The sequence below is a fragment of the Polyergus mexicanus genome, unplaced genomic scaffold, assembly GCF_030449975.1.
Source record: "Polyergus mexicanus isolate NDT 795.1 unplaced genomic scaffold, iyPolMexi1.0 SCAF_15, whole genome shotgun sequence".
In the NCBI taxonomy this organism is placed as follows: Eukaryota; Metazoa; Arthropoda; class Insecta; order Hymenoptera; family Formicidae; genus Polyergus; species Polyergus mexicanus.
Genome location: NW_027223335.1, coordinates 1,075,078 through 1,101,262, shown reverse-complemented (window position 1 = coordinate 1,101,262; position 26,185 = coordinate 1,075,078). Strand labels below are relative to the sequence as shown.

The 26,185-nt window shown below is 36.1% G+C and overlaps 2 protein-coding genes across 12 annotated transcripts in view; one reads left to right on the top strand and one right to left on the bottom strand.

Moving 5' to 3' along the window:
- The window catches only part of LOC138939837 (uncharacterized), a 180,279-nt gene that overhangs the window by 148,657 nt on the left and 5,437 nt on the right, over nt 1-26,185 (top strand). For 6 of the 10 annotated variants that reach the window (XM_070308062.1, XM_070308063.1, XM_070308060.1 and 3 more), the window contains one exon: nt 25,107-25,906. The exons of 2 other annotated variants lie outside the window; for them this stretch is intronic. In XM_070308062.1, the coding sequence (XP_070164163.1) occupies nt 25,824-25,906 (83 nt within the window). In that variant the 5' untranslated portion in view covers nt 25,107-25,823. Of the gene's footprint in view, nt 1-24,859; nt 25,907-26,185 lie in introns of those variants that run through there. 2 more of the 10 variants (XM_070308061.1, XM_070308067.1) reach the window with 2 other exon arrangements.
- On the bottom strand, nt 10,298-25,654 carry LOC138939833 (uncharacterized). 2 transcript variants are annotated; one of them, XM_070308052.1, is made up of 8 exons: nt 24,929-25,654; nt 20,517-20,679; nt 17,771-17,928; nt 13,028-13,184; nt 12,660-12,956; nt 12,178-12,491; nt 11,756-12,102; nt 10,298-11,665 (listed from the first exon to the last, which is right to left on the bottom strand). In XM_070308052.1, the coding sequence occupies exons 2-8, from the start codon at nt 20,668-20,670 to the stop codon at nt 10,870-10,872; spliced, it is 2,223 nt and encodes a 740-aa protein (XP_070164153.1). In that variant the 5' UTR covers nt 20,671-20,679; nt 24,929-25,654; the 3' UTR covers nt 10,298-10,869. The 2 variants fall into 2 exon arrangements, with proteins under 2 accessions (XP_070164153.1, XP_070164155.1); XM_070308054.1 differs by having other exon boundaries at nt 11,756-12,078.

Here is a 26,185-nt window from a genome sequence, read left to right as displayed (position 1 = left end):
GAAAAAAAAAAAAAAACAAAAAAAAACGAAAAATTTGCTGCTTTTCTCATCTTTCCTTCTTGAAAATAACAAATTTTGCATACTGAGTATGCAAAATTTGTGTATTGAATTTAAATAGCAATTGGGCCGCGGGCAAAACTTTGATGACCGCTCAAGATTCGAAGATCGTTCCGGTAGGTAATAATTATCGGTAAAGATGGCAACGGGGATGAACAGGAGGAAGAAGAGAAACGGTAGAGTAAGGGGAGAGCGGGTGGGGGGGGGAGGGGAGAGGAATAAGCTTAATCGCTCGGATTTAATTAACGGATGAGGTTTTTGGGTTTAATTAGCGGTCCTGCGGGACCAGTGTCGCTCCGTTTAAAGATGCGAATGCCATCGTGCGGGATTTGTACGTCAACGTAATTATACGATGGCCAATGGTCGTTCTGTAGCGTCGCTCTTTATTCTACTCTCTCGAATCGCGTATATGTATTTGCGTGAGCGTTTTTTTATGCGTGCGTGTACGCGCGGCGAACCTCGGCGAGGCGTGTTACGTTTTCATGGCCGAGCGATTTAAATTTTCAGTTTGAGAAGTTAATCTCTCTACCCTAATTGGGGATACGTCAGGGACAATTATCTCACAGTTAGAAAAATAAAACTGTTTGTTTATTTATTGTACACGTACGTCGACAAATTTAAAAATATGAGCACAATAAGCAATTCGACCCGTGTAGTTTTAGGCGGAAAAGAATTTTTGATTTGGATACGATCTAACGGAAAAAGTCGTGTCGTGGTGTCGCGTTGATTTTAATTTCCGATGTAATTTTTTCGATTACAATCTTCAGATTATTTTTTCAATATTAATTTACACATTTGAGATAATTACAATAATTAAGAATGTACAAGATTTTATATGTTTGGGACATTATAATATTTTCCGCTGTGACTGGTTACAAAGAGAGATAATTGAGAAAGATTACGTATTACGTTTAAACGTTATTTAATTTTGGTCTGTATATGACATCAAAACGATATTCCTCGTATAACGGAAATGGATAATTGTTTTCCGGTGCTTGAGCAACATCACTGAAATCATCAATGAAATATCCATTAATCATTTTATGTACAATTGAGGAAAAGAAAAGTAAGCCTTTCCGAAAAAATAAATATCCAAGAAATGTCACATGTAAAGATAAATAAATCTTCTTTTTTACTCTTTGTACAAGTTCTTTAAAAGACGAAGCTGAACAAATAAAATTTTCAAGAAAATTCTGAGAATCATATAAAGAAATGAGATAACTGCCGACAACTGATTAATTTTATGTGATTATACTCAAGAAGGAAATAGAATATTAAATCAACGACAGAATAATGTATGTAATATTCTAGGCAAAAATAAGTTTTTATAGATTGCTAATTTTTGAAATTTTGTGTCTGTTTTGTATTAAAAAAATATATAACAGATTAAGTTATGCTAAGAAGTACGATTTTTTTTCTTTTTGCTAGATTGCGTGCGAACAAATAAATTATTAGAAATACACGGCATAATAATCGTGCTATAATCATTGACTTTAGAATTCTAAAGTTGAATACCACCGTTCTCCGCATGATGTCCTTGACGTTTTAAAAAACTCAAAAAGTGACTGTTGGTGACCGTTTGTCGGCATCGGCATAGGCATTTACGTGAACGAATTGCATTCAGTCGCTAACTCGGTAGCTCGCCAAAAATGTCATCACTTTTTCAATGATCGTTTTACAAGTTTCCGTAAAGAAGAAGAGTATGCATTCGTTGCAAAGGATTTCCAGCGAGACATTTCGATAAGGCTATTGTCGCATTTTTTTCTTTCTTAATAGAGTTGTCTATTCAGCAATGTCACATCGTACATCATTCGAAGATATGCTACCTGTATAGTAGGAGATCGGAGATTCTGATGGCGTTTACTTTGACTCATTTACTTACGATGAATGCAAAAATACTTTGCAGAAATAACGAATATGTCTGAAATATTAATTAGTACACTGATAGGATAAGATTCGAGAAGGTCATCCTTCGATTTTTATGAATTTCAATGCACATATCACAAATGATCTTAAAAGATATTCGTATATACACGTGCGAGACGTATTTTTATGAAATTTGAGAATCGGAAATCTTTTTAAAATTTATATTTATATTTATATTTTTTATTTAATATATATTAGGATAGTTTGAAATAATATATGGAGTAGCAAAACTCGAAAATAAAAAGCTAATGAAACGATCATAATTTACAAAAAAAAAAAAAAAATTACTATATATTTACATTTGCATATATTGATGAGCTGAGAACAGAAAAGAGAAAAAAAGATTCGCATTATGGAGAAATAACGATAATATCGAATGTAGAGAATTCATAAAAAAAATTCAAGGAATTAAATCTTGTTGTGACTAACAATATGTATGATTCGAACAAAAAAAGTTCAAGAAAATTTTATAAATCTATTTTTCCATCAAAGTTATGTTATCATAACGCGTTGTTACTCTCGTGTAACTTATATTTAAAATTAATCTTTTTTCCAATAGAAAAATAAGAACTACATATAAAACATATTTTTTATTAGAAGAGAAACAATCACAGTCTACCTTTGTTCAATGAATTGTATTGTGTTTCTAAAAAAGCATGCCTGACGTGTAAAAAAGAAACAATGAATAAAGACATTGTGAAGAAAGTCTAAGACCATAGGATTAAAAATGTATTTTAGGAAATATAAAATATTTTTAAGAATGAGTTTTTCCTCGTATTCTTTCAGAATCCTTTGCAATTTAACAGCTGTGCGATAAAAATCTTTACGATAATTATACAAATCTAGAAAAATTATTTTTCGAAAACTAAGGTGGAATCATATTTCTCTTACAATTAAATGTAACTTCTAACACGATGAAATATTCGCGATGCTAGATATGTCTCGATGGGGCATTATAATATATTTAGTAATTATTTTGCGACAGATGTAGGATTCTTCTTCATTGCGACTCCCTCTTTTCAACGAACAAAAATTATCGCATTAATATAAAATCTTCTCAAATCAAAAATACAGATGGAATTTCTTTTATATCCAACACAAGTCGTAAAGCATACAACCACATGTTCTGATGGCATTAATAAAAACGATCTTCGAGCGAACCGATTTCTAGCAAACCATAAACGCTTTTAAATTATGTAGCAAACTCTCGGAAAGCACGCTTTTTCTGGAATATACGGTTTCTCGAAAACGAAACCGTATCGTAATCGTATCAATACGTTGAGACCGACGACCTGTGATTCATAAAAGAGTGCCGAAAGACGGTTACGGTCGAAAAGAAATATGTTGTCCCTCCTTTCCCTCTCCTCTCGTCCATCCCGTAGAGAGAGCCATTCTAATATCTGACCGACTGCTTCGCCGACAAAATGTGAAACGTTTGGCGGTATAATTAAATGATCAGTCGCTAATCAGAATTTATCAAATTGAAAATGAACTAGAGAAGGGTCCGGTATAGGATCTAAAAGGTTTTTTGAAAATTGATTGAAAAGCGAAAGGTTAAATAAAAAAGAATATAATTAGATTATACTTTGATTTATGTATTTTAATAATTATTATTAACTATCTTGTTTGAACAAAAAAAAAAAAAACAAAAGAATATAAAATTTCTAGAAAATCTTTTTGAAACTAGAAACAAAATTTCAAATTACTTTTTAAATGTAGTAAATACTTATAAATTAAAATAATTCTATCCTCTATGTCTATGTCACTAACTATTATCAGCTATGTGTTTTTTTTACTTTTCCTTTTTTACATTTCTCCAAATTTCTGGGTGAGAATAGTGGTTTTTCTCTAATGACGGTCCTCGTCTTTGCACAAACAATTTTATACGAGGCTTATTCTAACTGATATTTTTTTTGGTGAAAACTATTTGTATATGCGGTTTGCAATATTCATTCATGATCGATTAACCAGTAGAAAGAAAACAATGAAAAAGAGAACGGAGAAAGTATTCTACTGGGAGAAAGAAGCGAAATTGCGTGCGAGAGAGAGACAGAGAGAAAATAAAAAAAATAAAAGTATTTTTTTAACAGCTGAGCTTTTATCTAATCAGCTTGAGATGTAGACTAATCACGTAACGTAAAGCGATACATTTATATCTTTTTCGTGAAACAAACAATACAGCATCGATCGCATTGACAACGAAGAAATGTTTGACTTGCCGAAAGAGGATTATGGTCCATCTCTTCGATTTCGCGTCGCCAAAAGACTGGTTAATCTTGTGATTTGTAAACAAGAGCTTAAAAATAAAATTAGAATATTAAAGAAGTATATATGTATATTTGTTTAGATAGTAGAATTACTTATATAATTAAAATACTACATGTTTAAGCGCGTAAATAAGTGTGAAAATAATTCGTTGAAATGATATTTGAGATAATATAAGAAATAATACTCGAAATATGATGAATATAAGTCTGAAAAGTTTAAATATTAATCTAAATAAAAATATATAATATAATTGTTAAAGCTTAATCACATATTAACTTCGATTATTGCATTTTAAATAAATATTTTTTATGCGGATGCATTTAATATCTTCAAGAAAAGAGAAAGTAAATTTTTAAATATTATTTTATTTATATATATAAAACTACTTTTAAATGATTATGTGCTCTTAATAGTCTGAGATATGTTTATTATATTGAAAGCATGTTAAAAAATCCGTTACACAATTATACTGCCGAATCATTTTCTTTTTTGCCATCTCTCTCTATTAGAAGCTTATAATCAAATTTTGTGATTACATTTTTGCGAGAACAAGACGAGCAAGATAGTTTCGATTCGCCTCTGCACATTGAGGAACACAAAACGAACTCATTAATCATCTCTCGAACTAGAAGCGGAACAATCTTGGCCAAGTGCTGCTACGGAGGCTATAAACTGTGACAGAATACACAGTCCATTTGTTACGCGTCGTTTACAGACAAAAGACTAGCCGATCGCGGCCTTTAATAATCCATCGGGGAATATTGAATTTGGTCTTTGTTTTCGATTCTGTTACAACAAACGCTCGATGAAAACTCACATGTGTAGGAACGCGAGTTTGACACCTCGTTTAGCGGGACGAGCGTTCCGACAAAGAATTCGACGCGACTTTCGGAATTTCTATCATCATATGCGCGCGATAGAAACGAGCGTCTTATACCTGCGGCCCGAGAGAAGCAGGTGTCGGATTTTTAGAGAAAAAGAGAGGGGAGGGGGACTATAAATTTGTGCATTCCGCGCGGTTCGAATCGTATCGGAGGTATCCCGGTGCGCGCGGTGATTTCATACGTTAGGAGAAACGACACTTCGTGACAATACGACCTGTTGCGTCGACATAAGCAAGAAGAAGAGAAAAGAAAAGAGATCAAACAGTAAGTTCGAATGCACCGGTGCGTTCTGACCGTGAGAATAGCCGTAGGGTCAAAGCGTGCCGCCGCCATTGTGACGGATCTTCATTACGCAACCTGACTTTTGTGTATTTTCACCCGAGAGTATGGGGACATAAGGAACATTTGCGCCCTTGTCGTCCCTATGCCAGTTTCATTATCGGTTAAATTCTTAAGCCAATTTTTCGTGATGAAACTAGATCCGGCGATCGTTAGATTATGCAGCCTTTTTATGCAAAATTACGCGAAATTACGCAAAATAGTAAATATAATTCCCTTTTTAAAAAAGGCAGGCGTGAAACCTCGAACTCGAATATATCGAAGCGTTGAGGCCTCTTTTCCGCGATGCTGATTGGTTGTCTCGCTTGTGCGCTGCAACTTGCTTCATTCGTGTTATTTGCAACTGTCACATCATGCGAATTTTGACAAAATTTTATTTCGAAATCTATGGAGCGAACTACGTCGCGAAGTCATTTTGATCTCATTTGAAAGATAATTTAATTCCGAACAAAAAGTTTCATATAAACATAGGTTGAAAAATGCTTGCTAAAAAAATTAGCGCCCAAAAACCTTAGAAAATCACGGTTATTTTTTACATTTTTACAAATACTAGAACAACACAGAGGCGCGCGCTTTTATTTATGGATATTTCCCAATTTTTTTAACTTTTCTTTCTTAACTTTAATTTTTTCTTTCACAAATTGTCAAACTGTCAAAATTCGCATAATTTGACAGTTCGGCATTGCGGAAAAGAGGCCTCAACGCTTCGATATATTCGAGTTGGAGGATTCATGCCTTTTCTAGAAAGGGAAACAAAAACATTAATTAAGAAAAAAATTAAGAATCCGCGCTTGCGCAAATATATTAATATTTTAATATAAGATTTGAACATCTTTTTTAAATATACTTATTTCTACTCTATATTTTTCTATCGCCAAATAAATAGAAGGAAAAAAAATTGACAGTAGTTTACAGCGGTTCAGAGTTTTCTCCTATGCAAGGAGTCCGAGTTAAAATCAGAGAGGTGATAGCTCTGTTTATCTTTTTTGACATAAATATATACTGAGCGAACAAACAAATAGCAAAAGCGAATTATCGAATATGTTCGTCATTATATACCCACTTTTAGATTCGCTCTTCCTTCCTTTTACATCGTTAGAACTACTGCTGCTATCTCACGATAATACGTAGTAACTTGTTCAAAAGTCGGTAATATCTCTTGTTTTTCTAATATATCATTATTTCTCAATCATTCGGAGACTCACAATTAATCCTGTTTAATTTTTTTATAGATTAGAATATGTAATATAAATCTACATATCTCGTATGAAATAAAAAAAAGTTATTCGGAAAGATTCACAATTCTATTTGCTTTCTTATAGATTAAGGCATATATAATATAGCTATATAAAATCGTCTCGTATAAAACAGTAAACATAATTTCTAATTCATCAAGATACGAAATGGGAAACAGAATAGTGGAAAACATGCACGATTGTATATTAAAATGACACGACTCTTCGTATTACCGAATTATGTATAGTGTATTTTCTAATCATAGTAATACTGTTCCATTAATAACTGTTACATTAATTACAATGCAGTTGAACTAAACATTAACTAGATTAATTATTACAAGAACCAAAAGGCTGGAAATTGCCACGTATCTTCGCATCGACATTCAAATTCAATAGGATGCATGAACACAGTATCATTATTATAATTATGCTCGTAAACACATTCGTTCGATCTTATAGGAGAATAAACCTGCATAATGTTGTAGCTAACTAGCTCCAAGGAATTGTCTTATATTACATACATGAGCCAAGCATCGAAAATATCAATAGATATTGAGTTTTATAGAGAATTTTTATTTCCATAGAAAAAATTATCTGCATTTATTTAATCTTTTTTAACATTTGTACTTATATTTATCTCATAAAATTGCAATAATTTTGATCTGATATATTTTTTCAAAGTACCTCTCTCTGTACAATTCATCTGTCTATATTTCCGATGCTTCGTACAACCATGATACATTCGCGTATATATTGTCTTGATATTAAACATAGAAATAATTAAGAATAAAAGTCATCTCTCTCTCTCTCTCTCTCTCTCTCTCTCTCTATTCGAAAGTTTGGTCTTTGAAAAAATATTGCGCTCTGTGATATGGAACTATATAGGAAGGGTTTGCCTTTCAATCGATAGTTTGTATGGCGGCACATAAATAATGCCAACGGACGTGTTTAAGCTTATAGAAAGAGTACGCTAACTTCATCTATTATTTTCACTTCTTGAATGATTTTTACACGGTGTAGTAAAATTTTCCGTTCGTCTCTTCGCAAAATCAGCGCATCATATGTAATCGTCGTTAACTGTAACCGGATGGTCATGTGTAGACATGATCATCGTTGTTACGCGTCCGGATGGATCGTGGAAGTGAATGTGTATTGTAGAATAAATTCGCAGCTTCACTTTTTTTGCGACAATGTGCGAATGATTCGCTAAATCGTAGAAAATAAGACGTCGACGGAGGTAAAATGTCTATACGAGAGTAAATGCAATAAAAAGTGAAGAAGTAGTACGAAACATTTAGCTTAAGTTTTGTACACTGAGATGTAATTGACTAGCTCTACGAATGGAAAACATTGATTTTTCGGGTATTCGAGGCCCGAGACTAGATATGGGGAGACTCTTCCCTAGAAACGATACGTCAAATTTCTCTTTGAGCAACCCATTCGTCGCACCAAACTTTCGTAATTTAGCAGCGACTGCATATTTTCAAGTTTTCCATACAACTGTCGCTTTGCGATAAGCAGTTGAGAGACATGTTTGTAACAAATCTTTATTTAAGGGCACTCAATTTTATAAACAATCCTAATATTGCACTTGCCCGATAATAATTAAATCGTCGTATTGTTTTGTAAAATAAACAATATGAGACAATTAAAATTAATATTCTACGAAATGTCACAGAGGAAGATCATTAAATTATACCGAAGATCAATGATAAAAACATCTCTCAATATCTAGCCCATTGAGAAGCCACGTCGACCTTAGCTACTTATGGATGGATTACATGTATGTTGGGCCTTTACGGACATAAAAACTCTACACGAACAAGAGAGCCTCCATCATACTTCGCCATCTCTCGTACATATCTGCTCTACTTATATTATACATTGCGCTTACTGAGACTAACTTACTACGATCATAGATATATAATCACGGTAAAGATTTTCGATTTCATCGATTCGCGATTTGATGCTAAACCGCTGACGTTAACACACTGACTGTAATCTCTTTTGGAACATAATCGTTCTCTGTTATATCAGTGACTATCCATCTAATAAAACAGTATTATCTTAGAAAAAAGTCATTTGTGCTTCGCCACATCATACGTCTGTAACGCATAAAATAAAACAATAACACACAAAATAAATATAAATATTTAGTTTCTATAATTTCGAAAGTTAAAGTTTTATTTTTCATATCTATGATATTACTAGATTTTGTACTAAAAAATTTGAGATATTAACAGGCAAATATTTGAGAGCGACCACCTGATGCAAAGCTTTTTTTAGATGATTTACGATTCTCAAGAAAATTTGGAACAGAATTCTATTTATAATTTTATATGTCGCGTAATATACACAGAAAACATTTTTTTAATAACTAAAATACATACATACACAAAATACATAGATTTTCAGGATACGCATACATTAAGGGGATATGCGAAACATAAAATTATAAATAGAACTTTGTCTTGATTTTTGTCGCGAATTATAAATGATTTAAAATGAAATCGAAAGAATTATTGGCAGGTTTGAAACATTAATTTTTTTTAAACTTGATGAAGATCATCTTAATTTAATAATTAAATTAAATTTTTGGGCGATACATACATATACGTAATCTTTTAGTTTCGAGATTAAAAATTCTGTCTCTTCTATTATCCGGAAGAACAGTAAATTCGATTTCTCCTAAAGAGTTACAGTTCACTGATTTGACTCTCAAATTGGAAAGAATTTGAATTTTTTTATAAAAATCTATTTACCGCAGAGAATAGAAGAATCGGTCAGATAATAATTTCTAAAGCGCCAACAGTCACGAGTCGATCGTAAACTTTGATCGATATCTTCGATTCTATTTTTATAAGCTTACGAATTTGACACAACTCTCTAATTCATATTTTACCGCACATTGAGTTTTTGCATCCGATGGCAGTCCAGCGCAGATCAGGCCAGTTGATTTTGACTTATGTTTATCAGCGTATGACTTGAAGTCTTAACGATCGGAAAGTTTCATATTTTATCATATTACCCGAATAAGTTACGTATTGTACAATTAAAATCAGACACTAATAAATATAAGATTGCAACATGACCGTGTATCAATATATTGCATTTTTATCCGTGACGATTGAAGAATGATAGAGATACAATCGGTCGTCAACTTGATCTGCGCTTGTATTTGAACATTTATCTTTTTACAAAACTCACACTGAGGACACTCGGAATCGGCCAGTTCAATATGAACTCACGATCCATAAGTATTGTATTTCACGACTTTATCTTAAATATGTACGTTTCATAAATTGTAAGAATATATTGATTTGACGCGCACACCTTCATATTTCCGAATTAATAAACGTAAGAAAATGTTCATTCCTTATATATATATATAAAAAAAGTCTGCATTTTCTACAATTATGAACCATTAATAAATGTAAAATAAAAATTGGTATTAAAAATTGAGAAATGCATAATGCATAAGAGGAATATTGGAATGAAATAATTTTCTATAAATTTAATTTCTAGGTTGTAGAGATACGTACATTTATAATCATCTATCTAGTATTAGTCTATCTATCGACGCGTTATTAAATAAAAAATGAACATTTCTATATTTCTCAACCCAGTGATTACACGTATTCTTTTAAGATTGTTTTTTTTTTTTTTTACTTTCTGCGCGATAAAGTTTATTTTTAAATGTATTTCTAAATCGCGCTTTAACACATACACAGCATTTTTCAAAAACATTGTTCATTTTTTTAGCATGTCAAACACGATACTTCGATTCCTTGTATTTACAAGGATATGAGTATAACCCAAATAGCAATAGCAAGTAAATTTTAACGAACGAAAAGGTCAACAATCTCCAACCAATTATATATAAAAAACATATTTGCTTCGTAACGAAGAACGCATGTATAAAATTAACTGTAATATTAATAATCAAATTAATGAGAATAAACAGCTGAAAAATCGATCTCGTCAAGCGACGATTTTATATCGTCAAAAAAAAATCTTTATGTAAAACGCTACGTCAACGAAAATTGAACTGCCCGAACGCTTGCCTTAATCATCCTAGATCTCTCCTCTCGCATCCGGCTTCTTCTTATCATTAACGGTGCGCGAATGACTCAACTAAAGCAGACTATCAATCATCCTTAGAAGATATGCGGCGCCAACTGTAGCTTCCAGAGGGAGACCGGTCTGGCGAACACCGTGACTTGACCCTTTTCTTTGCCGCCGACTAAAAAAACGTACAAGGGCGCCGGCCCGTAGGAGGGCGTCTTCGCGTCAGTCGCATCCACCGCCGCCACCTTCGCCCTTTGCCTCTCGGCCCTCGACGCGCTCACCGCTCGCCTCGATGGCGAACTTAACGGCAGGCTCTTCGGTGGCGCCCGCGGCACCCTTCTGATCTCCTGAAGTTCCAAGAGTTCCGCGAAGGTCTGCGAAGCCGATCTACCAGGTTCGTCTTCCAACACGCTGTCGGGCGGACTGTTGAGCAACTTGGCGTATTTTCCATCTTGTTGTTGCTGCTGCTGCTGCTGCTGCTGCTGCTGCTGCTGTTGTTGTTGTTGCTGATGGTGATGATGATGGTGATGATGATAGTGATAATGATTTCTCGTATCGTCCAAGCCGAGATAGTTTGGATTACAGAAACCGAACTGGCCCTCCCGTATCGTCGACGAGGCGACGATCGGCCTATGTGGCTTTGATCTTTTTCCGGATAGCCAGTCGTCGTCCGCGAGCGGATCGCCCGGGCTTCTCGCCTCAATACTCGCGTAATCCGACGTCGATTCCTCGCCCTCCTCGAGATCGGCGAATCTGACAGATGCCGAGGTCGGAATCTTTGTCGTCGTCGGAGTCTTTGGCGTTTGTAGAGCGGCTTCGTAAAGGTGCGAACTGTAGCTGTCGCCACGTGTAGGCTGGCAAGCTTGGTGAACCGCTGCGAAATCTCTGTACAACAGATGCAACGCCATGTAGTATAATTCTGACATTTAACAAATTAACTAACCGCATACGATTATTATATAGAGATATAATTACCGCCTCTCTTCTTGAACCTCGATGAGTCTTGACGTAGGCGGTTCTTTGCGCTCCTCGTTATCGCTGTTCTCATCCGGATCTACGAAGACTAATCTAGCAGCCTCTACAGGCGTGAGAACCGGGGTTGGTAACGTCAAAGCACGAAAATTTGGCACTGAAATAGGATCTCTGGTCATCCCAGAAGCGGTAATATTGCTAGTATTGCTGACGTCAATCGTCCTCGCCGTTCCTTCCGACACTTTTTGCTTTCGGCGGGCCAGCGTGTTGGCACTACGTGACTTAACCATTCCCGTGGAAGGTTCCACGACTTCGATGTCCACTTGCTGAAAAGGATAATATGTGTTTGCCTGCGCGCAGGCCTAATTGACACAAAATACTTATCGTTTATCGGAAATATATTCCAGTGGTTTTTCTGGACATACCTCTTGGGGGCTCTCTTCGTTATCGTCGTGTCCGCTGAGAACCGTATAACTACATTTCGTCGGATGACTGAGCCGCGATAGATTTATTTGCGATAATTTTGAGATCTCTTTGAGAAAGCTGGGCCGGGCGGAGGGTATCTCGTTCGGCGATATTCTATTGCTCGAAAGCCTAGGCCTTTGATTCCTCAGCCTCGATTTTGAATTGTCCATGCTTGTTCCGCGAATCAATAATTCGGACACCGCGAGGGCGACGCTTTCCGCCCTTGGCTGCGGTTTCGGTCCTAACACTGACAATTTCTCCCAAGTTTCTGTGCCTGTGTCGAAATATTTCATTTGTAAAAATTATAAAATATTATATAAAAAAAAGATATTAAGGTTGTTTAAATCAGCTTACATTTTTTCTCAACAAATAAATGCTTTTTATACTTCTTGTCCTCCATTTATGATAAAATCTATATAATAATGCAACGCGATATATATACCAAAATGGAATCTCCAAAGCTCGTTTGTCGCCAAACCGCCGCTCTCACCGCCAAAGATCAGCATGCAACTTGGCAGTCTACACGCCGCGTGGCCATGAAGAGGCCCAGGACCTGGTTTGTTCTTCAGCATGGACCACGAAGCGATGTTGACATCCCATCGCCAGCAATCGTTCCTTTCTTGAAGATCCGTCATTCCGCCGTAAATGTACATCGCGTCGCCGTGTAAAACCGCCGAGTGCTTGTGTCTCGCTGCCGGTCCGCTCTCGCTCGACGAAAGCAAGTGCCAAGATTCAGTCTCTGTAACGTTGAATAAGTTAGAGCCGCTGCAAAAATTAGCATCGTTATCGATTTAATTAAGGTACAATTACCGAAATGGAAGGCCCACAATTCGGAAGAGCTGCCACGCAAGTCTTGATAACCGCCGTATATGAGCATTTGTCCGCGATGTACCAAGGCAGTGTGACCTCTTCGGCCTCTAGGAACTGCGCAACCACGTTGAGCTCTCACTTTTCTCCATGTATTCGTCTGAAAATCGTAATCATAGAGCTTAGCTTTTCATTAAAGGTATATAAAGATTATTCTTTTTTTTTTTTTTTTTAATGTAATTATAGACGGGTTTGATTTACACGTTTCTGCATTTTCACCATTGGTGAATGTTATATGAAATAAGGGCGGCCTGTAACAAAAGGAATAAAGGCCACTAATTTGCAGCCCTCCAATTCTGCCGTCTGAATAGCTTCGGCTTTAACTCGTGGGGCTGCAATAATCGTCGCTGCCACGGCCACTGAATAAAGATGTGGAATTATGTTCTCACCAGTTTGCAATACGAATTCCGCAAAATATCTCGTTCTCCATAGGCATATACAAAATGTACGCGCTATGGTAGGATTTTGCCTAATTATTCATAAAATGAAATAAGACATTTTATCGTAATTTTTACAAAAAATACAAAATGAACATTTAATCACGTTAAAGCGCGTTCATATGTCACTGTATACGTATTTATTTATTCGGATCGAAACGATGCAAAAGGCATGGCGATACGCACAACCATATTTGTGAGTATTTGAACTGAAATGCCTGGTAACGCATTCATAACTCGAGCTTTCATCTAATCACGAATAGCAATTGGATGAAGGAATGCATGCAATATGCAAAGCCATCGGTATTAAAACGATAACATGGATACATTATGAAACAATGATATATGTGTTTGAAAGAAGAATATAATAAGAGATATAAATTTTCTCTTTATAAAACTATATATGTGTGACGGAAATATTTTATTAAGTTTCAGACGAAATTTTATGTTACATTCGGTGTACCACATATGAAGACATTGTTTAGAAGATATGTACGTCAAATCTTAATTTCTATAAAAATGTATGAACTATCGTTATACTGGATAAGTAGATGATATAAGAGGATTTATTTTTACCTTGCTATTACCTTGAAACAATTTCCATGTGAAAAGCGTGTCGCAGAAGAGACTACTCTTGGCACGTCCTTTATATTTACACATATCGATGAAATCAATACGCTGCGCCCTTTTCCCCGTCCGGGAAAAGATTTATCGCTCAATGTAGCAGAAAATTTGCACGTGCGTATTAACCGGCGTTTTAGAAGATAAATCGCTTTATTTTTTTTTCGAAATGTTATGGTTCACGGGATTGTAATGTGAAAATAATTTTAGGCATACTAACTATCTGAGTAATTTTTTTTTCTCTTTTTTTTTTTCACAGAAACACGCACTTACATATATCAAAAGCACGTACGAAACCAGCGTACCGCGATAGATATTATTTCGCGAGGGATCCAAAAGATTCCTGATTGTTACCACACATCAAAGGGATGACAGCGGCGTCCGTGTTTCGCTCCGAGGGATATAAATATATTCATCCCCCGCGGGATAGACATACTCATGAATATATTTTTCATATACGTAAATAGATGATATCTTATGATATAAATTTTTGACAAAAAAAGTTGCTAAAAGAATCTTAAAGAAGCTAAAAAATTTAATTTTATTATTTATTATCTCGGGAAACAGCATAATTTTCATTACCCGTAGATCTTAAGGATAATCTTTCTTCGCAAACCACAGATACATAAAAACAGAGAATGGAAGATATACTGCAACACGCGCGTTTTCTTTCACGTTCTGTCTGCCGCTTAAATGAGGGAGCGTTTTAACGAAGTACAGAGGGAAAGTGAAAGAGACAGATAGGGAGAGAACGAACATGCCGAGCAACCCCTGCAGCTTAACCAATCAGGTTTGCCAGGCGCATTCGCGCAACGTGGATTTCAATAATACACGCCGAACAGACAGAAATAGCGGAGAAAAAATACATACTCGTATTTTTCCTCTACAGTCCAACGATTAAAAACAAACCGACCAAAAGAGTAATCATGGTAATCCAATCAAAAAAATCTTTATACAGAACATAAGAAAAATAGTTGAAAAAAGATAATTGCGTGTTCAAGACAATCTTACTTCATTTAGACAAAATTTCCGCTTCAACTACTCGCAGTTTGTCAAATTTTATATAAAAACGTGCGTCATATCAAAAAAATATAGTTATTTACTTGATCTAGAAATATTTTTTTTTTCCAGACCATAAAAATCGCTAGGTAAAAGAAATTAAAACGCAATAAAACGATGAATGAACCCTATCCAGTGAAAAAGATAATTAGCGATCGTCGAGAAAAAAACAATTAGTGCAATCAATTTCATGTAAAAACGAAATCTATACGGCTGAGATCAGATGATTTTATTTGATTTTTTACGAGAAATCACATATAAAAAACAACTTTCTTAAAGAGCTTGGAGTCCCTTAATATAAATTTAAAAACTCGCATTTTTACTTTTTTATCTTCAAATAAAAAAATAACAGATAGAACGCTGAATCGATGACGCGCGATGTTTCGCAACCGACGCGGGTTTATTAATTTTTAATGTCTTGCACGTGAGTGGCGCTACCCTCGGGAGAATGAAACCCCGCCTGGTTTCAAGGGTACGAATCAGAGAGAAAGCCTGTTAACACCAGCTGTTGCCAAAAACCACCCTCGACTTAAATTGCTCTTGAAGATCCCGCGAAAGGTGGATCGTCTCTGAATATTGTATGAAATTAGAGGCTGTGTCAGCAAATGTTAACACTGTGAGAAAAAAAAGCAAATAGGAAATCACCATAAAATTTTATAACATTATCTGTGAGATTCTTTTCAAAATTTTGGAATGCATGTTTTTTTTTTCTTAACATTAATTCTATTACATTAATAATTTATATAAAATGCTAATCTCTTTTTTCTTACAATAATGTACTTCTAATTTCTCTTGGATTTTTTATCTTTTTTATTTTAAAAAAAAATTAAATTTTGAAATTTTCAAAATTTTAAACACTTTCTTTATTAAGATCGTATCGGAAACAAGATTATAGATTCCTAATTATAATAAATTTTGAATTTACATATTGATGATAATTTAAATTGTTTAAGTTCGTTATATAGAGTACATATCCATTAGCTCGAAAAAATTGCTTGGGATATCATCAACCAGATTAATTTGAGATCTAATATCGCGACTATATATTCTGCGGATCGATTGCAATCCAATACCTCCGGAACTACTGGAAGTAATGTCTCGAATTACGTGTTCCATCGAGGAAACACCTCGTTCATCATCGACGTCAATGCATTGCTGTCATTCTCGCAAGGCATGAATGGATCGTTACATAGACATTCTCTCGACAAATAGACGCAATAGGTTGAAACGGAAAATCCAATTCCCAGACAAGAAAATGCAATAATCGATTTAACGTAGTCCTCATTGTAGTCTTCGCGATATCTTACAAATTCGTTTAAAAATGTACGACGAAATTACGCGTATCGATTAAAATCATTCATTTAATTTTAGGTAACTTATACAATATTGCCTGGAATGCTTTTTGCATTGAATTCGTTATCGAGATTTAGTTAAGACCGACCCATGCGATTTAATTAGATGAGGTGACGGGCAGCCTCCGGGCAGCCTCCGGGCAGCCGTCATAGTCGTTTCAGTGATCGGAAGGAGGGCTTGCACCCTCTCGATTTAGCAAACGAGACGAAGGGCAATATTGGACGACTACGCCAAAGTTGATTGACAATATCGTGCACCGATGCCTTCGCCTTTCCCTTAAATTTGCGGGAATATATACCAGTTTGAGAGATCACGAAATAACCACTCCAATCAAACAACACTCTAAATAAGTCATATGACAATAAATTATCATCCTATTCTTTCTGAAACTATGTATCTGTGATACAATGATGTAACGCGTATTGCTTGCCCAAATTTGCATATATAAATATAACATTATCATATATATTCTCTTTCAAAAACAAAATTCTTTATTGAAATTAATATAGTATTATGAATCTCTTATAAAAAAAAATAGCGAATTATTAAACTTATTTTCGAAATCTGAGTTTAGTCGATATTCGGACTGAATCATTTTGTTTAAGTGGATTCTGAGCTTATTTCGTAGGATTGATTTTCCCTACGCAAGATGACGTCTCTCTTGTAATCGGAAGAGGCCAACCACCCCCGTGTCATTGCTCGTTTCACGTCGCGCTTATTATCCTCCCTGAGGAGTGCTTGACACCGCTCGGATAACAATAGGATAACTGTACAACAGTAGGTAGATGAATTTCTACGTGTACTCGATTCGCGCGAGAATCGCTCGGATGGTCGAGCTTCCTTTCGGCAGCTTGTCACTCGGTGTCGAAACCACCTCTCTCCGTGTCACTTTATAGAGACAAGGGGAAATGACACACTATCGTGCAAAACTCATGGCCGTTGATGCTATCGATTAAGTGACTTTCTCGAGGGTGCGATTCTTCTCGTTCTCGCTTTTTCCTCGACGACGACGCTCCCCTCATCGCAAAAAGAATCATTAAGAGTTTCGTTAAAACGATACGACACTGATTGTCCCGATCGTTATCGAAAGCCTCGATTTTTATCATCAATAATGATCCATCCTTAAGTGCGATATTATTCGCGCAAGTCAACTTTTTGTATGCACGATCGCATTTGTATATACAAACTTTAGAAGCGCATTCGCGTATATTATTACCTTGACGTTATAAACCCAGAGTGGTGTTTCCGTTCCGGCAGAGAAGCCCAATTCGCCCCCGAAAACATAGAGGCAATCCTTGTAAGCGACCGCGCTGTGTTCCTGAAGAGCCGGCGGTCTCTCACCCCCTGGATGCAATTCCTCCCACTTGCTCTCCGCTGAAAGAGAAATTTGTATGTCATGTAGTCCGACATCTTTATTTTGGATCATGTACAGTAATTACGAAGAGTGCGCTTTTCTCTCCCTCTCTTTCTGAATATGAACGAGAATACAACATAGCGACATGCGATTTTTTTTTCTACTGCATTCTCGTTGCATTTTAATCGCAGCGACGTATGTCCTAGTTTCCGGTTGCGAAGAACGCAAGAATGTTTTTCAGCGCTTTTAGCGCTATGAGCATGTTTTGTCCTTATTCACCTTTCCGTAAATAACAAAGATAGAACGACGCTTTTAGCGCGTAACTGTGCTTTCGAAAAGCAGCCTATGTAATGTCAATTATTATACATTGTAACGCAATAAGTTTGCACACGCGTATATTTTTTTATTGTAAAGTTTCGCAGTTGATAACTTAGCTACATTTTCCATGCGAATCAAAGATGAATAAGGCGAAAATGAGAGAATACAAAATCAGTGATTTATATTCCAGAGTCATTAGATTATAATGCTTTACGAAGAGAATATTTAAAAAATCTGATCATCTCTTCTCTTCTCGACCTAATTCATAAAATAGATGTTTGAGCGCTCTTCAGAATTATCGCGAAAAGCGCTCCCTCAGGAAATATAAAAGCGAAAAAGCTTGGCCAAGGAGTGCATAAATTTGCGTTTTTTTATTTTTTTATATTGCATGAGAATAAATATATTTCCTTTCCGTATATCTGAATATCGAAACGAAACTAAAAATATTGCTCAACTTCAATTATTTATTATCTTCCTGTGTTTGTGTATTCAATTCACTTTATGTTTCCTCTTGAATCTTATTGGAAACAATAAAAAGAGAGAGAGAGAGAGAGAGAAAGATTTTTATGTGAAACCACTTCTTGAGAGAGGAATAATAACGTTCATAAATATAATAATAAATAAAAGAACGAAAAAATATATATTATTTTTAAACGACGTTTGTACTAACGTCCATTACCTAACAAGTGGATATCCGCGAATGCTTTAGCTTTTCACCGAAACGTGCTTGATAACAAAGACTCATGTAAGAACCGTAACGTACCGACCAAAGTACCTTCAGCGCCGCTAGAACGATACTACAGATGCCCGACATTGATTACACGGTACACGTGTCGTATCTAGCTTCGGCGGTGAAACAATAGCTTCTTTTGTCTAAAAGCACGCGCTGCGAAATTGCAGCATGTTTGATGCAAGAGAGATCCGGCATTTTGGGACAAGTGGATATACGTGCCTTTTGTACAAACAATTGAGCTATTAGAGCTCCGTCTCGATAAGTACTTTCGGAACATTGAGCGAGAATACTGAAGACATTTTCCGTAGGAATATTGCATAAAGAAAACTTGAAATTTCGTTCTCTTATACAAGTAAAAAACTATATACGATTATTAAATTAATATTTATATATTTCTGCTTCCTCGTTTTCTAACAATTCCTTCTCTTCTATCAATTAAATCTTCTCGTATCTCTCTTGATGTATCTTCACGCGTCTCTCTCTCCCCATCCCCCAGGGATTGCCTCCTCCAGTTATTCCTCGACTACTTCAATAATAAAAGAGGGTGCAACAAAAACTGAGTTCCGCTCACGAGTACTCTTATAATTCTTCAAGTTATCGCAATATTTTTGCAAGATCAAGTAGGGCGACAAAACTAAAGGCTTTTAAAGGGCAGTGACAGCCGGGAATACATTGTTTGGCCCGGAAAAATGAAGCGCCAACCCTTTCGAAGCTGTTTGAATATTCACCCGAACAAGCACGGCTGAACAATATACCTTCTGATTAAGAATACCGCTGATGGCACGCACGCGAGCGCGAATTTGTGCTACATTGACTGCGCTTTATAAATCACTGTCCTTCTCTTGCTTCGAGACGATTAACATTTATAATCCTTCGCAGCATTACGTTACAAATAAAGTAATTATTTGTTCTTAATTAAATACACGTTTTTATATATGATATACAACTAAGGAAATCGTGATTAGATATTAATTGTTTGGAAATAAGAGATACTGATTCTCCCATGTGTTCAGGAAATGGCTAAAAGCGACGGAAGGAGGCAAAAGAGGCTTTTCCCCCTGTCACGTAGATAAGCCACCGATTATGGCTGGCGGGCACAATTAATTCGCGTATGTCTGATCTCCGTGGAAACACCACGTAATTGTGGAGTATCGTCTGTCCGGATTTACTTGATGTAACGTGGGCTTTAATAATGGTGCATTATTGATCAGACTGAACCCCGTTCAAATTCCGTCGCGCACCACCCTCGTTCCATGGGGTGCGTCGGCGGATGCGATGGGGTGCGTTGGTCAGAGAAACGATGTTCGTATTGTATCGTGGAGTTTCAAACCACTCGAAATATCGCCGTTAATCTCTCTTTCTTTTTTTCTTTATATATATATATATTTATTTATTTGTTTATTTATATTGATATATTTATATATCTCTTCTTATATTACCGGATTTTCTACATCCCCAAAATAACATAGTTAAAGGTTCAATGATTAATATAAAATAATATAAGATTAAAATAGTATAAGAATATATATAACTGCGAGAAGCTTTAAAGATTCTTACCAAGGCTATATCGCCAGAGATCTTTGAGCGGTAGATTTCCATTTCTACCTCCGAGAAGATACACGTGACCCGCAAGTAAGGTAGCGCTATGTTTGCTTCTCGAAGGTGGTGCTGGTCCATTTTCAGTGCCGGCCGCGGTAACCGAGCTCCACATTTTCTATCCCTGCAACAAAACACGCGTAAATATCACTTTGTCGGATCGATTATATTGTTTCAACGGAAGAATCGCTGTCAGAGAGGCGTTTATTATCATAAATATTCTTTAATAATGTCAGTAATGCTGTGTATACTTTTTTTAAGTTAATTATAAAAAAGATGCTCGAAGAATTTAATATAATAGATACATTTATACAGAGAGAGAAGTGGCTATGTGTAATAATACTGATTTTTCTTATTAATCTTTTGTGATATCTTATTCACCTTCATTTCCGAATGTTTCCTTTTTCTCCAGAATTATTATTAGAGAAGAAAATTCTTCTGAAGAAAGAGAGGAGCAATGGATAAAATATTAAATACCTTTTGTCAAATTTCTTTTTTTTATCAAGTCTTCACACATACTGATTTAAGTAACGAACAAATCAATTTTTTCTTACAATGTCTTTGTAACGAGTATACTTTATCTTAACGTATTCGATTAAGATTTAAGTGATAGTTAAAGAGATACATTTACGATGCATGCAATTTCGAGCGATCTAAGAGGATTGAAATTTCGCGAAGGGTGCACAATAAATATTTACCGAGTCGAGACAAATAATTAATCGGATCTATCTGTAAGTTCGCGTTGTATTGGGACGATACTCGTTATTTTCTGGCATAATTTTCAGGAAATAAGACATTGATTGGATTTTAAGAAATACTGGCGTCAAATGCAACGATTTGTAGATTGTTTCCTTAAAGTGAGAGAATTGCTGATCAGTCACTGGCCATTCCCTCGACGCTGTTGCATCAGTAACGCAGCTCTCGCACATCTGTTCCAAGATAATCTATTTCCGCGTTCCTAGTTTTTCCATTCGATTTATCAACCGTCTTATCAGAAGCTTTAAGGAACTCCAGCGTGTTCTCCAAGATTTTTAACGCGTTTGGGAAAACACGATTATCACGATTTATATCATAAAATACTCTCGTTTTTAATTGATATAATAAATTAATAGCGTAAATAATATTTTCTTCCTAAAATGTGTCTTGATATCCGAGGATCGGTTTGTCGCGCAGCCTATGTTAAATCCAATTAGTCGAAGAAAGTGAGCTTGGCCTTCGACATTGGCCTTACGAGTTTCCGCCTATATCCGACGTCCGCGCTCGAGATTCAATTATAGCAGCTGTGAAATTGAGTTTCACAGCTTCTATTATAATTGATTCACAGAAGTAAACGAATGCACTCTCACGCTTGCCAAACACGCATACGCAAATACGCATCTCTTGTGAAGCAATACGATTCGAGGTAGCCGTTGCGATACAAATGCAATATTTTCCCAATGGAAAAGTTCGTTTCATACAACGCGGATAATTCACTTGCTAGATCGAAGAGAAAAAAAGGATGCGTACAGGGAGAGCATAAATTGCGAGCCTGATTTTACGATGAGATTTTTCGCAGTTTGTTTCATTTTCTAATTGTATAAAAAATGTTAATAAATTATTCTTTTTATTAGAAAGAACGTAGAGCATTGTATTTCGTTGTTTAAAAATTAATTAACAAGAGAATTTATAAATCTGTGATATCTCTGTATCGTCAGAAACATTTCTTCTATCGAAACGCTTGATAATCGAAGATTCGAAGCAGTTCGGATTATTTCAATTTTTATTGGTATGTACGGATCGACTTTTATCTCATATTTCACAGATCAGTGAGTCAGAGCGTCATTTTCTCTTTGCAGTCGTTTAGATCGTAGGATCTCTCAAAATACGGAACATATACGCACAATCTCTAGTAAAGATTTTATAGTAGCTGTTACACACACACACATATTTGCAATGGTATATATATATTGTACATACGAGTATCCAAACTATATCGGTGGATTCTCCAGAGAGAATGCCATGCGATAATGTTCTATCCGCAGATTTCAGGACGAGCGAGGCATCGGTGTTTTTGCACCCTCTCGCTACGGAAGGCTCGGCCCAAAAGCTAGGATTAAACGTGCGTCACGGCAATTTTTCAGCGATTTCACGGGATCGACTTCGGGATTTATACGACACGCGAAACGAAACTCGAAGATATTTTCCCCTCGGGAAAATTCCAACCGTAATGTGCGAATGTCAGAATCTCGGTTTCGAACGCCCGTTGATCTTGATCGTCGCGAAATTCTCGAAAATCATAGAAAAATATCTTTTGATGAAGGAAAATAATTAAAAACGTATCAATTGAAAAAATTGAAAAATTTTTTTCGATATTTAAATAAAGTGCACTATATATATCCAAGAGATTAAATAAAATAGATGAAAAAATAAGAGCCATTTTTTTTTTATAATTTGCGATGGTTTTTATAACTACTCGGGAATTGTCTCTTAATGCAAGTATTTGATCTTTATCACGTACTAAAGACATACAATATGCGACGCGTTGAGTAATTAAAAATCCATGATCATATCTAAAGGCTATATATTAAACACGAGATTACTATAAACCGTCTAAGAGAGACTTATTTTAATAAGAGATATTTCTTATAAAGCCAATTTTTATATTCATGTACAATAAATGTATCTTGAAAGCAAAGCGAAATATCCGTAATTGCCTTACCGAAGGAACGAGTCCCTCGTCAGGAGAAATGTCACACTGCTGTAGTACTATACAATTGATAAATATCCTATCATCCTTGACGAGAGAACAACGTCGCAGCCGCGAAGAGAACAGCTTAGATTCAAGAATCATGCGGGCAGCAGGCATAGAAGACGAAGGACTCGCTCCCTTTCCAATGGCCTCGTCACCCTCGTGAGAGTTGAGTTAAAGAGCTGGCAAAGGGAAAGGGTCGAAATTTAGTCGAGTCTTCGCTCGACATCGAAAGTCAAGGAGATAAAGTCGATCGATACGTCAGTTTTTCATTTCAAGGGAGCTGAAAAGAGAACACTTGGATCTACACGTAGCATTTTTTTTTGAAAATCTAATAAGATGTAAACTCGATCGTGGAAAAATGAAAGTGAAGTAAAGCTTACATTTTTACAGTGCGTTATACGTCAAGAAATGCATAATGATGCAGAGAGATCATTTGAATATTAATGCACAGAAAGTGTATATTTAATTTTTAAAGCTCGTTGAGCGTGCAAACTAGTATCTCTTAAAATTTTACTACTCCATTATCGATACTGTCACAACTCCGAGTTTACTTTGGCCATTTACATAAATGCTCTCTCCTTTAAACAATTCGACAGGGCGAACGCCCCTGCGTTACGAGCAATCCACGAAGGACCGCGGGTAAAAGAAGCGCGATTCTTGTGCAAACACTGCGGTAGTTCTCATTACCGATCCCTTTGTGCCGAAAAGAACGGCCTCTAATCCGCTGCATATCTTAAGGGACGCTCATCGTTAGTGCTTTATTTAAATTTCAAGTAGCAAACGCGCGCGGCCTATATGTAAATTGTAAAGTTAACTTCACGATACCATATAATTATCGATATGAAAAAGATCTTTAAATAAACATGCGCTTTTATTTCATTATCCTATATGTCTATTGAGATAAAATTTCTTCTCTTTACACAAGTACAGAAATTTCTTGTTTAGTTTCCTGCCATTATGCATTGCTGTAGGAAGAGTTTATATTGCATACATTGTGTATAGGAATGTGTAACTACTGGTACATGAAAAACATTGATTTCTTACGAGGTTAAGGACATTGTTTACATTGCAAGTATTTATTTTAGCCACGTGACTCGCGATGAAAATCGCGAGGTCTTTCTCTTCTCTTATTGAGATTCTTTAGCATTCAATCCGCATAGTAGATTTTTTTGTATCACTCGGTAAAAAAGATATATCTTGCCCGAAGAAAGGAATTATTTACTCTCAGACATTGTTACTGAAATTATTATAAATTTTATATATCAACTGTTTCAAATAAAATCAATTATAATATACATCTCCTTCGGCCAATAAATTTTTTCGAAGGTTTTTTCCTCTTTCAATACAGATAGATTACAGGATAGGATAGAACAAAATATCTAAATTTAGATACAATTTTTCCAAATTTTGACAAAAAAACGATTGATCTTATATCGCGCAAAGCTGTTTATTAAATTGATTTAAAAATACTGAATGTAAAAATTGATCTGAATTTTACTTTACATCGATGAAATAAATTTATTTACGCATGTTGTTGTATGTGTATGTAAAGCTTCTTTTTTTAAACTAATACCCGAATCCATCTTATTCTACGAATCGCTTTTGCATCAGTAGTTCTGCTGTCGCCAGTTAACAGGCTTACCTCTTGGCTCGGTAAATCTTCTATCTCGTTAGCTGTGGCAAACGCAACTCGTGACCCACATGCAATCGACGATTAAAAGCTGTCAAGCACACGCTGCACTATACAAAAGTCGCGCAATATCCCCCACTTCTCTTCAAATATACATTTTTTTTACGGCTTTCTTCGACGTTGCATCCAGCCGCACTAGAGAAACAACACACGACACAGGGCGAGCAAACACACGAATCGGCAGAGATTTATGAGGATATTCCGCTGAAATTGGGACATTCGAGACGAATATTCGGAACAAAAGACCCTTTTACGGTTCTGAAATAATTCAAGGTTCACAGAGATGCGTATAACGCAGAATCCGAATTTCGAGATCACTCGACGTGCATCGTTCTCTGCAGTATTACCCTCGAGATGACGCATTCAAATCAACTGCCGTGGCAACTGGCTTTCATTCACCAAAGAGTTCAACGAACTTGTCGCGCGTCGTATTATCGAACGTCAGTTTTTTTCGCACTATATTAAATCCGCTGCGCCAAAGCTTCGTATCATTATCGTTCCTTCAGTACCAGCTCGCGGACATCTCTGTATCGGGAACACGCCACGCTCTCCAGCTGCATCGCACCTGCATCGTTTCTTCCCGATTTTCGCTGACCGATCTGCCCATTTACCGAGATTCTACGAGGAAAGGGCCCACGCTACCCGGAGAACAGCAGGCTGCCAGCCGCTTGTTTTCTCCCAAACTGCGTCCCAGGGTCGAGCACCTACCTAGTCGAGTTCGTCATTGGGGACTCGGCGCAGGCGCTTGGCGACCAGCAACCCTCATCCCCTCTGTCGCGGCGATTCCTCGCACTATCGAGTGAGGGTGGCCGAGGGGAAAGGAGAGTTGAATACATCCGTCGAACGAATGCTGCATCGAATGAAGAACCCTTCGAATGACGACGATAGAGAGACCAAGATGACCGTCGTCGGGGGAACGATCTCTCCGATGTACGTACGATTTGGTTTATCACGCTTTAGACGTTCGAGACGTCAATCGTTCGCCAAGTAACATAGATATAGACGTCACATTGACCGCTGTGTATTAATATTCTCTGCAATTTTGTCAGCGCGTCTTTATAAAATGTTTCTCGAAAAAATTTATTCATTTGTTAGTCTCTCATTCTCGTAAGAAATTATTAAATATAAAATCTATCAATTCTTGTTATTCTTTTTCATTAGCGTATGAAAAAAAAAAAAATTATCCATATTATTATATATTATATATAC

Coding starts and splice junctions, on each gene's coding strand:
- LOC138939833 (XM_070308052.1), bottom strand. CDS start 20,670: ATGTGGAGCTCGGTTACCGCGGCCGGCACTGAAAATGGACCAGCACCA. Junction 17,929..20,516: donor TCTCTGGCGATATAGCCTTG/GTAAGAATCTTT, acceptor TTTCTCTTTCAG/CGGAGAGCAAGTGGGAGGAA. Junction 13,185..17,770: donor TCTGGGTTTATAACGTCAAG/GTAATAATATAC, acceptor TACGATTTTCAG/ACGAATACATGGAGAAAAGT.